Source organism: Ceratocystis lukuohia, assembly GCF_044167205.1.
Source record: "Ceratocystis lukuohia strain C4212 chromosome Unknown Supercontig10_pilon, whole genome shotgun sequence".
NCBI classification, from domain to species: Eukaryota; Fungi; Ascomycota; class Sordariomycetes; order Microascales; family Ceratocystidaceae; genus Ceratocystis; species Ceratocystis lukuohia.
The window spans coordinates 347,183-360,496 of NW_027263529.1; the positions used below are offsets into that span (position 1 = coordinate 347,183).

The following is a 13,314-nucleotide window of genomic DNA, read 5'->3' on the forward strand; positions in this document are numbered from 1 at the left end:
TTCCCTTTCTTATTTCTAAAAAAACTTTACTTTCTTTATTGCGCTGCGAGTGCCTCTTATTTTCTGCTAACGGCAACCAAGATCATTTTCGCCTACCTTGCCTTTCTTTCTCTGGGCTGCGATATTGATACCCATCCTCGATTCTGACTGATCCTTAGTCCCAACCGTCGCCACCCGCAGTTTTCTGCCGCTCTACTCTTCAATCTTCCTTTCCTGGAATCCGCACTCAACATAGCCTGGCGTTTTACCTTGCTTCCTTCTAGATCGGCTGAAGCTTGTCACTGTTTCTCCTGGTCGTAATATTCTCTTTTTTTCCTTGGCCTCCGCGATTCTTCGAAATCGCATTTCGTCTTAACGGTTGTTGTGTGCATCAAAATTTCTTCATCCATTTTTGGTCGGCTGTTCGTCTTTTTTGCACCTGTTCCCATTGTTTTCTCAGTCTCCCAACTGCCTGCAGCAAACCTACTGCGCAGCTTATTTGCTTAACCCGTGGTTTAGCTGAGACAACACGTCTGTCTTCGCGCCCTTCTGATTGCGACTTTGCTCCCGCCGCACCGAACTGGACTCTATTTGACGCCTGATCTTGACCCCGTTTTTTTAAAATCGTATCTTTGCTCCATACCCGCGCACTCGGATATATATCGCATATTACTTGCGTTAAAATGCCTGAAGAATCAGGATCCGGAGGCGGAGGGGGGAACAACAACTCTAGCGACTTTGTACGTATCTATTTTCCTGTTCTACCTGCGACAGCAAGCCTATCTATTATTGTCCCTTTATTCTAACCACAAACCCCGTTTTCGTAGGTTCGCAAACTATACAAGTATGATTGCTCGACATGGCAGCCTGTCTTATGCCTCTGACAAAAACCCAACCGCCTGAACTAACGTAATTGACTTTGAAGCATGTTAAAAGACCCCGACAACCACACTATTGTACGGTGGGGGAGTGAGGGCGATACCTTCGTTGTGTTAGAGGTAAGTCCTATCTTGTTGAACATCGCAAATGCACGCGCTGTTACTAACCAAAAGCCAACCGATCGCAGAGCGACATATTTACCAAATCTGTTCTTCCCAAGCACTTCAAGCACAGCAACTTTTCGAGTTTTGTGCGTCAACTCAACAAGTATGACTTTCATAAAGTCAGACGTGGAGAGGAAAGCGGCCAGTCAGCTTATGGGCCGAATGTATGTGTTTTGATCTCATATCGTACTCTTTCTGTCTCCAAGCTAACCTCTTGTTCAGACCTGGGAATTCAAGCACCCTGGATTCAAAGCCGACGGTAAAGAGAATCTTGACAATATTCGACGCAAGGCCCCTGCCCCACGAAAGACACAGCCAGCGGAAGAAACAATGGTTGCCGCGCAAAACCAGTTATCCATGGTCACAGACGCTGTCACAGCCACACAACAGCAAATACACGCCATGCAAGCTCATATAAATGCGTTGATGGAGTCTAACAAAAATATGAATATTGAGTTTGGGAATATGCACAAGCTCCTTGCTTTACAACGGACCGTAAACATGGAGCTCGTTGGATTTCTTGAAAACAGATGTAAATCTGCACCCAGCATTAATGGCACTCAGGAAGAAGCCGAGTTGCAGCGTATCCGCGACTGCTTGGGCATGAACGTCATCGATGAAGCGAAACGCAGCATTTTTTCGCCGGGGACCAGCGAACAGCTTGCTAGCATGTATACTGGCCAAAATGTTACTCCCATGATCCAAGACAGCATGGAGCTTTCGCGGTATGGTGTTTATCCTGTCGGTGAAACCACTGGAATTGACCCTTTCAGCGCCGAGCATATGAAGAACATCCCTTACCAGTTTCACCCGGAACCCAATATAATGGTACCACCAACGGCTCCCATTATTACTCCTAATACTGTCGTCACTGCTCCGGAATCTGATGTTGCGTCACCGCCTGCTTCCGATGAAGTGCCCGACTGGGGCAAGAGACCACCGCTTGTCTATCTAATTGAAGATGACAAGATCTGCTCGCGAATTGGCTACAAATTTCTTCGAACTTTGGGCTGCAATGTTGAGACCGCCGAGGATGGCTTGCAGGCTGTGTCCACAATTAACACACGAAACCTCAAATTTGATCTGATATTCATGGATATTATAATGCCTCGTATGGACGGTGTCTCGGCGACAGCATGTATCCGCGAGCACATGCCTAACGTTCCTATTATTGCCATGACCGCAAATATTCGTGCCGAGGACATACAGTACTACTATTCGCATGGCATGTCGGATGTTCTTGCCAAGCCTTTCACAAAGAACGGCATGCTCGCCACTTTGCGTAAGCATCTTCCTGACTTCGGACCGAAGAGTTCACCAGAAGGAGTAATATCACATAGCAATGGAGTGGTTGCAGCGAGCCCCTCTAATGGTCTCCCTCCACCATCAAACGGAATAGGCACACCTGGTGCCATGATCCAACAGGCCCAGGCCCAAACACAAGCCCAAGTTCAGGCTCAAGTTCAGGCTCAGGCTCAGGCTCAGGCTCAAGCTCAGGCTCAAGTCCAAGCCCAAGTCCAGGCTCAGATGCATCAGGCTCAAGTTCAGGCCCAAGTCCAGGCACAAGCCCAAGCCCAGGCACAAGCACAAGCCCAGGTCCAGGCTCAGATGAGTGCGGCGGCCAACGGCACTAATTGGCAATCACCACGTCAATTATCCCATCAATCACCCGGGCAAAGCGGGCCGATGGATGGATCTTATATCAACAATGTTTCGAGTCAAGTCTTGGTACCCTCTCAAAGAATGCAGTATACTACCAACGGATCCATATCGTCATCGCACCAGGCAACACCACGTTTACATGACATGAGTGCCTTGGATGATAGGCCTGAAAAGAGACAGCGTATATATGGTCCTGAGAGCACATTTACATAGAATGCTGTCTACCAGGCTTGGGTGGCTAGGTTTTCTATTTTCCAAGTATTGCAAAAGTTGCCAGGCATGCTATGCATTACGTTGGTTGGTGTGGTGCACCTGCAATCATAGGAACTTCCACACCAAAACAGGTCGTCAGTCGCTCTTGTGGTCCTCTGCTGACTTGTTTATACGGCGTATGTTATTTTTCACTCTTTTCCTTTCTGTGTTGCCGCCATCTAGACGGGGGAGGGCACATAGACACCTATTGTTTTCTTTACGATATTCCATCTTTGATTTGCGGGCTCAGAGATTGTCATTATATCCACATCATTGCGGGCTAGAATGAGGTTGTTCGTTGTTTGCTTCCTGAGTCTTTTTTTTCTTCCAAGATTCGCTTTGGCTCTGGGCTCTAGAGGTATTTACGGCTGTGAAGGGTTTATCTTGTTGTTTTTATTCCTCTTCTATACGGCGTTTTTGTTTCTTTTTTTTCTCCTATCGCATCTTTCATTGTTTGCCTGGAGGTTCTTTGTTTATACACACTACTACTTCTATTACTATTACTATTATACAGTAGGAAGAGCCTATTGTTATTGGGGGTTGGGTTACGGGTTTTGCTAGATCTACTATCTGTTTTGATCTGATGCTCATTTCAGTTAGCCTTTGGCTTTGTTTATAAATTGACAAATATTGCATCCCGTTATGATGCGGCATTTCCGCTACATGGCGAACGATTATAGTCGGCAATAGATGGCTTGTTCCAAGTAAATGTGAATGTTGAAAAGGACTCTCTTGCTGAACGGTGTAGTTTCTTCCCTGCATTCGATAATCAGTTGACAAGACAGCACGATTAGGGCATTTTTCCTATGCGTATCAACTCCGAAATGGCCGATTTTACGGGCTGGTGTCACAACTCGCGATAGTCTTAGAAAAGGCATGGAGGCTATGAACTGTTGGCTGTGCTGCATTATAGTATTGGAGTTGGATAGCTCTCCTTCTGGCTGGGTTATTTAACTGGGGTGGATTGCGATATCCTAGCATGGGTGGCCATGTTCCTGTCCTGTGTGTATATCCGTCGTCTACGTATCTGATGTATGTGTGCGTGCTTGCGTGCGTGTACAGCACGTTCAATGGTCTTTATCTTGTATTTTGAACAGCTAGTATTCCCCTGCCTTTTTTCCCGTCATCATTTTTATCTAGATAGTGTAACGTGATTAAGTCCTCTCTCTCTATTCGTCTTCGTCCTCGTCGTCCTCGTCTTCACTCTCATCTTCCTCTTCCTCCTCACTGTCCTCCTCTTCAGCCGTTTGCAGCCATTCAACAAGAATCTTACACTTCTCTCTTACGGGCGCTAGATCGTCGGACTGAGACTTCTCATCCGCCCACCAGGCTAAAATAGCGTCCTCTTCGATAATGTCAAGGTCATACAGCTTCTGCAGCGTGGCACTGAGCAAAACACCCCGTCGAGCCACATCAACCGTCCGCAATGAAGAAAATGCCCGATGCAGAGCGAGCGAGAGATCTCGCTGATCTGCCATTTGTGAGCCGCCCACGCCAACATCGCCAAGGAACTTGGCTGAGCCAGGGCGCCCAGTCAGCGCCTTTTCCACCGCCTTGGTAGGTTCAAGGCCAGATTCCTCCACCAATTCTGCTGCACGGTAGGCAAAGGCAGTAGCAATGGCCTTTCGCACGGCAATATCAGATGCGTTTTGGCTGAGGCGGAGGCCCATGAACTCAAGTTTTGCAGCATCAAAGTCGCCTCCCTCGCCGCGTAGGGTATCCAAAAGACCCTGTACGGCATCGCCATGGAAGCCAGTATCCTGGCGTGAGCCTGACCCGTCGCTAGTGAACGAGTACAGCCGTTGGCGCGAGCCATGACTCTTAAAATCACCCGATTCATCGTCATCAAACTCCGAGTCAGACTCGTACGAGTGAATAGTAGAGATGGAGGCTAGTGAGTCTCGGCGTGGACGGTATACAAGGGTTTTTAGAGTTAACGCCGGGTCGTCCTCATCAAGATCTTCATCCTCGGGATCGACATATTGTGCGGCATTTGACTCAGAGCCGACCACAGCTGGGTCTCCCTTTCGACCATTAGTGTGCTTCTCAAGAGCAAGCACGGTGTCGCTCGGTACCACAGAGCCCTCACCAATACAGACACCAAAAGAAAGCAGTGAGCCTTCGCGTAGAGCGGCGTTCTTGCCTATCTTGGCCCCGTTACCGGCAACTAGGGAGTGGAGAATCACAGCCCCCTCTTCGATGGTAGTGCCATCCCACACATGGCTATTCTCGATGCGAGCCCCTTTTCCAATGCGACAGCCCCGGCCAATGAAGGAGCCCAAAACAACTGCGTTAGGCCCAACTACAGTCTTGCCAGCCACGACAGATTGTGAAACCTTGGAAGTTGCGTCAATCTGCGCACCAAGCTCAACCACATTACCATGGCGGATATCGGCCTGGTAGTTTTGCCCCGGGAACAGGTTGCAGTCAGGGACAAACGGAAAGGTCCAACGGCCCATAATATCCCGGCTAATGGCATTGTACATGCTCAGATTACGAGCGCGGGCGGCGTAGCCACTGTCAAGGATCTCGGCATGGATGGCTTTTCCGTTAAGCTCCCAGTCCTTGAGAACACCTTGTAAAAAGTTCTTACGGGGAAGCTCGTAGTCGAAACTCTCACTCCAAAGGGCCAGGACATCGGGTGTGCAGATGTCAATCTCAGGGTCAATCAAATCAGAACGTACTTGGTAGTCCGTCGAAAGCTCGCCCAATAGATCGTAGTCTAGAAGTAGCCGGTGATGGTTGTCTGTTTCTTGGGTAGCGCTGATTTCGTCGTATGTGAGACACCTGTGAGTCTTGGTGTCTACTGTAAACACGGGCGTGATTGCTGGGGCCTGCGAGCGGTGCGGCACAGACCCGGCAGTTCGTAGAACTACAGTCATGATATTGGCCGAGTTTTCCGTGCGACGTGCCTTGTGTGCGGCCAGAGCCTTTTCTAGCGAGATGTTTGAAACTAGATCTCCATGAACAAGGATGAAGTCACCATCGATAAGCCCACGCTTATCTAGGTCTCTGAGAATGTCACCTGTTGATCGTGCATCGGTGATACGCACAAAGCTAATGGTAGTGAATGGAGAGCGCAGTGAGTTTGGCGCCCAGCGAGACTCGGCAATGTACTTTTCGACTTGATCGACGTGGTTGCCGCAGTAGATATAGACTTCCTGAACGCCGTTCATGGCTAGAAACTCAAGCGTGTACTCGATTAAGGGAGTGTTGGCTAGTGGAAGAAGGCAGCGAGGGCGATCCAAGGTCAAGGGCTTGAAGCGGCTTTGGAACGAATCAGCGAGGATCTAGACGGGGGGAGAGAGACCAAAGTTAGCATCTTGTCTAATCTAGGTTTTCCTTTCCTTCAAGATGCTCGGGTCTAACATACCACGGCCTGCAGCACATCCTCGGCTTTGGTCTCGGCCTTGCCCTTTTTCGCCTTACTAGCATTCTTTCCTTTACTCGACATAACGGCAATGGCAATTGCAGCGAAGATGCGACGAAGTTGAGTTTGGTGGGGTTAACAGGAAAGAAAGGAAAAAATAGTAATATTGAAGAGATGAATGTTTGTCGGGAAGAACGAAAAAAAAGGTCTTTAGCGGGGAGAAAAATAAAAAAAAAGGTGAAAAAAGGAAGTAAAAAAAGACAAAGAAAAAAAATATATTCTCGCGAGAATTTCTCGTTTCCGCACCTTCACTCAAAGGAAACTGCTTCGAGAACTTGTCAACTTCTCTAGTTAAGGTTCTTGCCTGCGGAATTATTGTCTTGTTCGTTCGCAGTTGTAGATGACTCAAAAGGTGGGTCGCTCGCTTCGTCACCAAAAGGATGTGCAGGCAGCTTCTCAATTTAGTAAGAGTTTAGTGTCTGCTGGAGTGGGGCGGCTTCGAGCTTTTTGTGTGACATGGAATGGGAAGACGCAAAGTCACGAAGCAACAAGACAAGAGAAAGGAAGGTGTGCTTTCACATGAGAGCGACTTGAATATACATATAAATGGGCACAGCCACCTAACTCACCTCTGTTTCCTTTATTATTCGAATTTTGAGCCTCGCCTTCACCTAGTTTCATACCATTTATACCCCCACCCTATGTTTAGCCTGCACCACGACCCCGTCCTCTGCCCCTCCCCCTCGCATGAAAATTGGCACCTCCGCGGCCACCTCGCCCGCCTCTTCCACCTCTGCCTCTGCCTCGGAATGGGCTAGTGCCATCGCCATGGCTCCCATGAGAAGCGCGATGGTGATCGTTCTGCTCATATGAAGCATCTCCCCGAGCCGCATATTTAGTGTGGCTATGGCCACTATAAGTCTGTCCTTCCTCGTCATCACCGCCTGTTGATGCTATATGCTTGCGTTTTGTAGCCTTAGTCCTATAAAATTCACTTGCATCTCCACCTTCCGCTTCCATTCGCAAGGTCATCTTTTCACCCACAGTCGTCTCAAATGAAAACTGATCTGTTTGGGCTAGCGGTACCCACTCTGTGATTTTGTTCGCATCAGAAGGGCGTACGCGTTTTCTTACTGCTAGAACAACCATGGGTACGGCGCCCTCGGTGTGATATGCCGCGTCGGCTGGTACTGGCTCTACTTGAGCTGCCCAAACCATATTATTGAGATGGCCAACAGCTACTACGCGCCAGACCATCTTAGCCCCCATGCCTCCAATCTTGCTTAGGATCTCATGTGAACATGGCCGTATAGAAATCAGAATGTTGGTTCCATGAAATTTGATGTCATTGCTCACAAGATGGGCCGGGAGGTTCGCTAGCTTGTTTAGCTTTTTGGCATCATCGGCTGGGATGCTATAGCTGGTGAAAAACACAGTGCGCTTGATCTGCAGCCGACTGCCTGTATGTGTCCCATCGGCAATGGCCCTGTTGTGGGAGTTGACCATGCGTTGTACTTCGGCCACTTCGACCACGGGGTCCAGACAAGCAGTTGTGTCAGTGACTTGTATAACTTCGGCTTTGATGGGTGAGCGCTTGAGGCTTTTTGCGGGGCCACTAGAAGAGGCCTCTGCCTCTGTCTCCGCCCCTACCCCTGATGGTAGGCCCATGCGATAGTTGAACTCGGCAAAGAAGTCACGGAACCCCTTAACGTGTTTTGGACGGTCCTCGTAGATGTTGAGCTCGGATGCTCCACGGTATGTAAGCATCAGTGTCTCCAGGAACAATTGTTTGAAATGCATTGTGCTTGAGAACACCTCGTTGGTAGGGCTAACCCGTGGCTTTAGGCATGCAAGATCGAATTCCAGGCCTTTGCTATTGACCATGCGTTTGACAAGACCTGCAAACACACTTTCAGAGCGGCCCGTCAGTAGCACAGTCAATACATCACTCTGTTGCATACTGAGCCGCACCAACTCCACGATTTTTTCGTTCCACCAACCTTCCCAAGCACGAGCTTCCTCTTTATCGGCACCTTGGCCTGTTGCAGCCAGAATACTGCAGTCATGCCACCAGCCTCCATTGGAGAGGACGTCGTTACTGGATAAGGACCCGATGGTCTGACCGGCCCAGATTTGTACGTTTGGGAGGGGAGTGCGGAACACTAAAAGAGAAAAGCGAGATGTTAGAATCGCGCAGGCATCGTTTTATTTCAAGCGAGGAGACTTGCGGGTATTATCGAAGTCATAAACGTGGATTGTCTTGATGATTTCAGGATCTAAGAAAGCATCACGTTAGCGTATTGTCATACGAGCTGGTTTCCAGATGCGTATATATATATATGGTTATTACATACCAGGTAAAGAGCGATTTAAAATCGACCACCGGCCCAATGCCGTGACCGAGAATGTTTGGTTTTTGATTGCCGCATACGCGGACGCTGCGATGGCTGTCGTCATGATCAGATAGACGATGGGCAAATCAAGGCGAAAAAGTTTGCCTATAGACAGAATATTCGGGAAACCTGACTTCAGTAGTAATTTAGAAACACATTTTCTTTGAGCTTGAGCACAAGGATGAAACGTGGTTGGTGACAAAACGTTGTCAATATTGTCGTGACTTAGCCAACTATACCATGCTTCCTCAAATCGCGATCAAATATGAGACTCTTTAATGCGAACGCCTTATCGATAATGACAAGGATGCTGCAGCCCGATCGATTTGTTTCATAGGGTTATTTAACACTAGGGTTATGAATAAGACACTGGGGTTACACAGTGCTTTGTAGAGAGCTGTATTTACTTGTTTACTATTTACCGGACAACCTTTTTGTTGCTTAAGATGGAAAGAGGCCTGTGGATGATCATGTGAGGCCAGTCAAAGTTTCTGGCTTAGGGAATACCAGTCCTTGGTCAATATAGGACAGGACATGACGTCAATAGAGATAAAGATCCAACACACGCACATGCATGCACATACACATACACGTACACATACACGTACACACAACTAAGCACGGCACGGCACAGGTACGCAAACAACAAAGAAATGGTGCACTGGATCAATATCTCATTGGCTGCTCTCCCTACAGCATCACACGTCATGCTGCCGCGGTCAAGCAGTCAGCCTACAAACTCGACGCCCCCATCCAAATGCTATGGCCTGTTCCCCACACTGTACCATACCTATCGGCCCAATATCAACTGCTCATCAATAAACACCATCAAGCTGGATGGTACATGTGGTGGGTGGAATAATATGGATTCTATTGGCGCGTCTGAGAACAAATCCCTATGCATGTCGTTTTGTGAGAACTGTAAGCCTAGAACTTTAGCAATTCATGTTTACTTTTGTGCTCCCCCGCAGAACCTGCTAACGATTGCCCTATTAGCTAGCGAGTGGTCTTATCTCCCTGAAGTCCCTATCCCCACTACCTATTGTGTAGGCCCACGACGCTGCGCTGTTTCTCCCGAAATCGAACTTCTGTTGCGGCCTCAAAGCTGGAAAGCACAGTTAGGAGTCCGCAAAGCAAATGCGCTGAGAGTTGGGCTACATAGCCCTTGGAGCGGGAGTGAAACTCCTTTGCCTGCTGAACTGGTGACTGCAGAATTCAAGCTTGAGCACGGGGAGTGTGGTTATTGGGCATTTCTACCCATTCATCGCAAAGCATGGTAAAATGGAACCCCTACTTTCTTCCCCCCCTCGAAAATATAGCACCAAGCTAACCAACAACATCTCTAGCGGAGTTCTCACCGATGGAAGCCCCAGTGAAAAGCTGCAGTGCAACAATCCCATTACGACTCTCAACTTCTGCAGCGACTCTTTGTATGCATCCCCAGAAGGAAAGGTTCACGGGCTAATGCAATTTGTCCACACGGATTGCCAGACACAACAGCTACTTCGTGACCCAACACTAGCAATATCACCAGCAATCTCTTCTCCTGGGGTAGAACTTGGCAAAGATACACGCAGTGCTATATTAGCGTCGTGGATCCGAGTGTCCTGCCAGATCCAGATGAACGAAAGGCCCAACAGCACCAAGATTTTGCCAGACTCCCAAGCGTTTGATCTTGTGGCCACCCTCAAGGGTCGAGTGATGCCGCACGAAGTGGTCGGGAGTGAAGGTTTAAATCTTAGGGCAAAAATGGAAGTCTGTGGGAAGATCTCCCAGTATGACTTTTCCTGGACAGCCAGTAGCAAAGACCAGAATCAAAGTGACTGGGAATGGGCCGCTCGGTTCGTGTTTCAACAGCCAGATCTTAGCACTATTGCCTTGGAATATGCACGTCACTGTGTCGGGTCCATTTTGCTAGATTTAGGAGGCACACGGGACGAGTGCTTTTTTCACGGGCTTCCTTACAACTCAAGAGGAGATGCGCTCATGGGATGGGTGTAGATAAAAGAGAATTACTATTATGATTACATGTATAAACAGCTATGTGAATATATACAAATAACCGCTGTGATTGGCTGTTAGTCCGACGCAAGCCGCGTCTATCTTCTCTAGGTAGCTGCTAATCAAAGTCGAGTTGCTCAAGGTGCCCGAGTCAAGGGGGTACCGCAAATAAAACTCAACGGCTTGAACTCGAGAACAGCATAGACTGTCTTGACCTCACATCACGTGCTGGTGCCCAACTACGCACGATATCGCGAATAGTACGATTGCATACGGGCCTTCTGCCCATCGGTGAAAGACTCCATACAAGAATCCGAGACATAGTCCATGAAATTGTGAATAGGGTCAGTTCCTTCTCTGCCAGGGCACGAGTTCCGCTCCGAAGCACACTCGTAGGCAGGCTCCAGCTCGGCGGGTGTATCGTTGATAAAGTCCCCATCGCCAGTGCATCCGCCTTCAAAGGTGTGATATAGCCCCATCCAATGGCCAACCTCGTGGGTCACAGTGCGGCCGCCGCTGTAGGCACCCTCCCAGCCCCCAGGGACAGTTCCAGCAAGAATGGTACAACCATCGCGATACCATTCTTGGGACCTTTTAGTCACGTTGCGTTCGGGAAAGTAGCTGTAACCAAGATAGCCTGAGACGTAGGGCTGGAAGTACAGATTAAGGTCACCGTATGTGCCCCTGCGTAGAGACCTTTTCATATCCATCTCGGAGCGATCCCGGGCCCAGGTCTCATTGATAGTGTAGTCAATATCCTGCAGATCAAATATAAAGCCAGCCCCCTTGTAGTCGTCATTGAGCACCTTCAGTTGCCCCATAACCATGTCTTTCTGTTAGAGCGGCATTAGCGAACGGACTTTTCAGGATTAAATAGCTGATGTACTAACAGGTAGATAGCCATCTCGTAGCTCTTCGCCCTTTGCAACGACGTGGATATACAAAGGCACTTTAGTGATCTCCTGCCTAGAATATCTTCCAGCAGCAAGAGAGTCACTTTCAAGCTTAGATATTAATGCAGCATTAGCCATATTAAGCAGTGACGGGGCCGGGGCACCACAGCCCCGGCCAGGAGCACGGCGGACCACAGCTGCTGCTACTGCACAAACAGCGGAAAGGATGAGACGTGCAGCGTGCATCCTAAAGCGGTGGAGAGAAGTGGGATCAAAAAACCAGGAGGAGAGAAGTACAAGGAGGAGGAAAGGTAGGAAAAAAGATGGAAGTAAACAACATAGATACAGAATCCATCAGCTTAAGGAGGAACCCACAATGCAGGCGTACCGCAGCAGCGAGAATGAGTATCACAGAACATGTAGACGCCATGTCTCTTTATACCGAAGTCGATGTCTTGCGGAAACCCCCAAAAAGCCACGCCCTTTTGACCAAGCTAGCCATGCTTCATTCATCCGACGCCAAGGATCTACTCCTAGAGACTAACATAACGGCAAGAGAGGAAGGAGGAGAGGGTGAGAGAGGGAGAGGGCCATCGTTTCTCATTTCAGGTAAGGCTAGTTCTCTTCACAGACTGCGTTGACCACTTCACGGGTCGCCCGAGCTCCAAGTTAGCAATGTTGACATATTGGGCTAATAGGCCGGCCACCCCAGTATTAAGAAACAGACACTACCTGCCAAAAGCAACAGCGTGATGGCAGCCTAGCGCTTTTCAGATTAGGGCACTATGCTCGCGTTTTTCTGTAAACGTAGGGAAGAATTCACCATTTCCCTAGACTTGACTAGCATATGCGTGGCTGGCACGAGGAAGAAATTAGGACAGTTTCTCCAGTTTAAAGGGCACGCAAGACCACAATAAGGGGGAATTCCACATGAAAGCACATACTCTATGAGGAAGGTTGAGGCAGGCGAAGCAGGCAGATGAAGCAAATAAGGAAAAGGCAACGGAGTGTTCCCAAACGAGTACGATATCGAGCCATAGCCTGTTACCTCTCCCTTTGCGTTATGCCATGCCATGTCCTGCCATACCAGACAAACCTGGCCAACTTAAACCTGAAAATCTAGTCATACGATTAGCTACTTGCACCCCTGTCTCTCTAGCTTCTGCTTGCCTTGTCCTTCAATCTACACTTTGAGCTGTGCTCTAACCTCTCCATGTCATCGATGCTACGGCGTCCTTGCCTTTTATACCATACGCGCCCTCTTTATCGAGTCGTCCTGATCTTGCATTCGTCAGTCACGTCGGAAGCAGTTTTATCTTGTGGGATTCTCCGGCTAAAGCTGGCAGGAATGTTTTAAGCTACAGAATACAACCGAGTCAAGAAACTCGACGAAATGAGAATTAAGCCTTATCTCGAGCATTCCATTGCACCTTATTGCACTGAAAACAAACATTCACTCTGAATCGCCTTTTCCGCAAGCCTGCCCTCTTTCTAGAGTAAAATCACTGCGTTGAGTTAGGGGTGTATTGCAAGAAACTTTATTCGAGACCATACCCTACAAAGACGCAGCCCACTACTTCTTCATGGGAAGAACTAGGTTGAGACATATAGGGCATCCAAGGGGCACCTCAGCTCTTGTAACACAGGAAAGGAGCAAGAAATCTCCGCCGTCGCCTGTCCTCCCTTCCCCTAGTCCTCGATAGAATCAGCGAGTCTTGTCC

At 48.6% G+C, this 13,314-nt stretch overlaps 4 protein-coding genes across 4 annotated transcripts; 1 reads left to right on the plus strand and 3 right to left on the minus strand.

The window, feature by feature from the left end:
- Positions 1-662: 662 nt before the first annotated feature.
- Positions 663-2,897, plus strand: HOO65_100073 (Transcription factor prr1; the record flags this gene model as incomplete). The annotated part of the gene is made up of 3 exons (XM_071004659.1): positions 663-719; positions 1,046-1,186; positions 1,245-2,897. The coding sequence occupies 3 exons, from the start codon at positions 663-665 to the stop codon at positions 2,895-2,897; spliced, it is 1,851 nt and encodes a 616-aa protein (XP_070855850.1).
- Positions 2,898-4,105: 1,208 nt separating this feature from the next.
- On the minus strand, positions 4,106-6,390 carry HOO65_100074 (putative translation initiation factor eIF-2B subunit epsilon; the record flags this gene model as incomplete). Its single annotated transcript, XM_071004656.1, has 2 exons — positions 4,106-6,226; positions 6,310-6,390. 2 exons carry the CDS (start codon positions 6,388-6,390, stop codon positions 4,106-4,108), a joined length of 2,202 nt encoding a protein of 733 aa, XP_070855851.1.
- A 621-nt stretch (positions 6,391-7,011) lies between these two features.
- HOO65_100075 (uncharacterized protein) lies at positions 7,012-8,763 on the minus strand (the record flags this gene model as incomplete). Its single annotated transcript, XM_071004667.1, has 2 exons — positions 7,012-8,468; positions 8,661-8,763. 2 exons carry the CDS (start codon positions 8,761-8,763, stop codon positions 7,012-7,014), a joined length of 1,560 nt encoding a protein of 519 aa, XP_070855852.1.
- Positions 8,764-10,939: 2,176 nt separating this feature from the next.
- HOO65_100076 (Extracellular metalloprotease) lies at positions 10,940-11,839 on the minus strand (the record flags this gene model as incomplete). Its single annotated transcript, XM_071004700.1, has 2 exons — positions 10,940-11,533; positions 11,591-11,839. 2 exons carry the CDS (start codon positions 11,837-11,839, stop codon positions 10,940-10,942), a joined length of 843 nt encoding a protein of 280 aa, XP_070855853.1.
- Between the last annotated feature and the right edge of the window lie 1,475 nt (positions 11,840-13,314).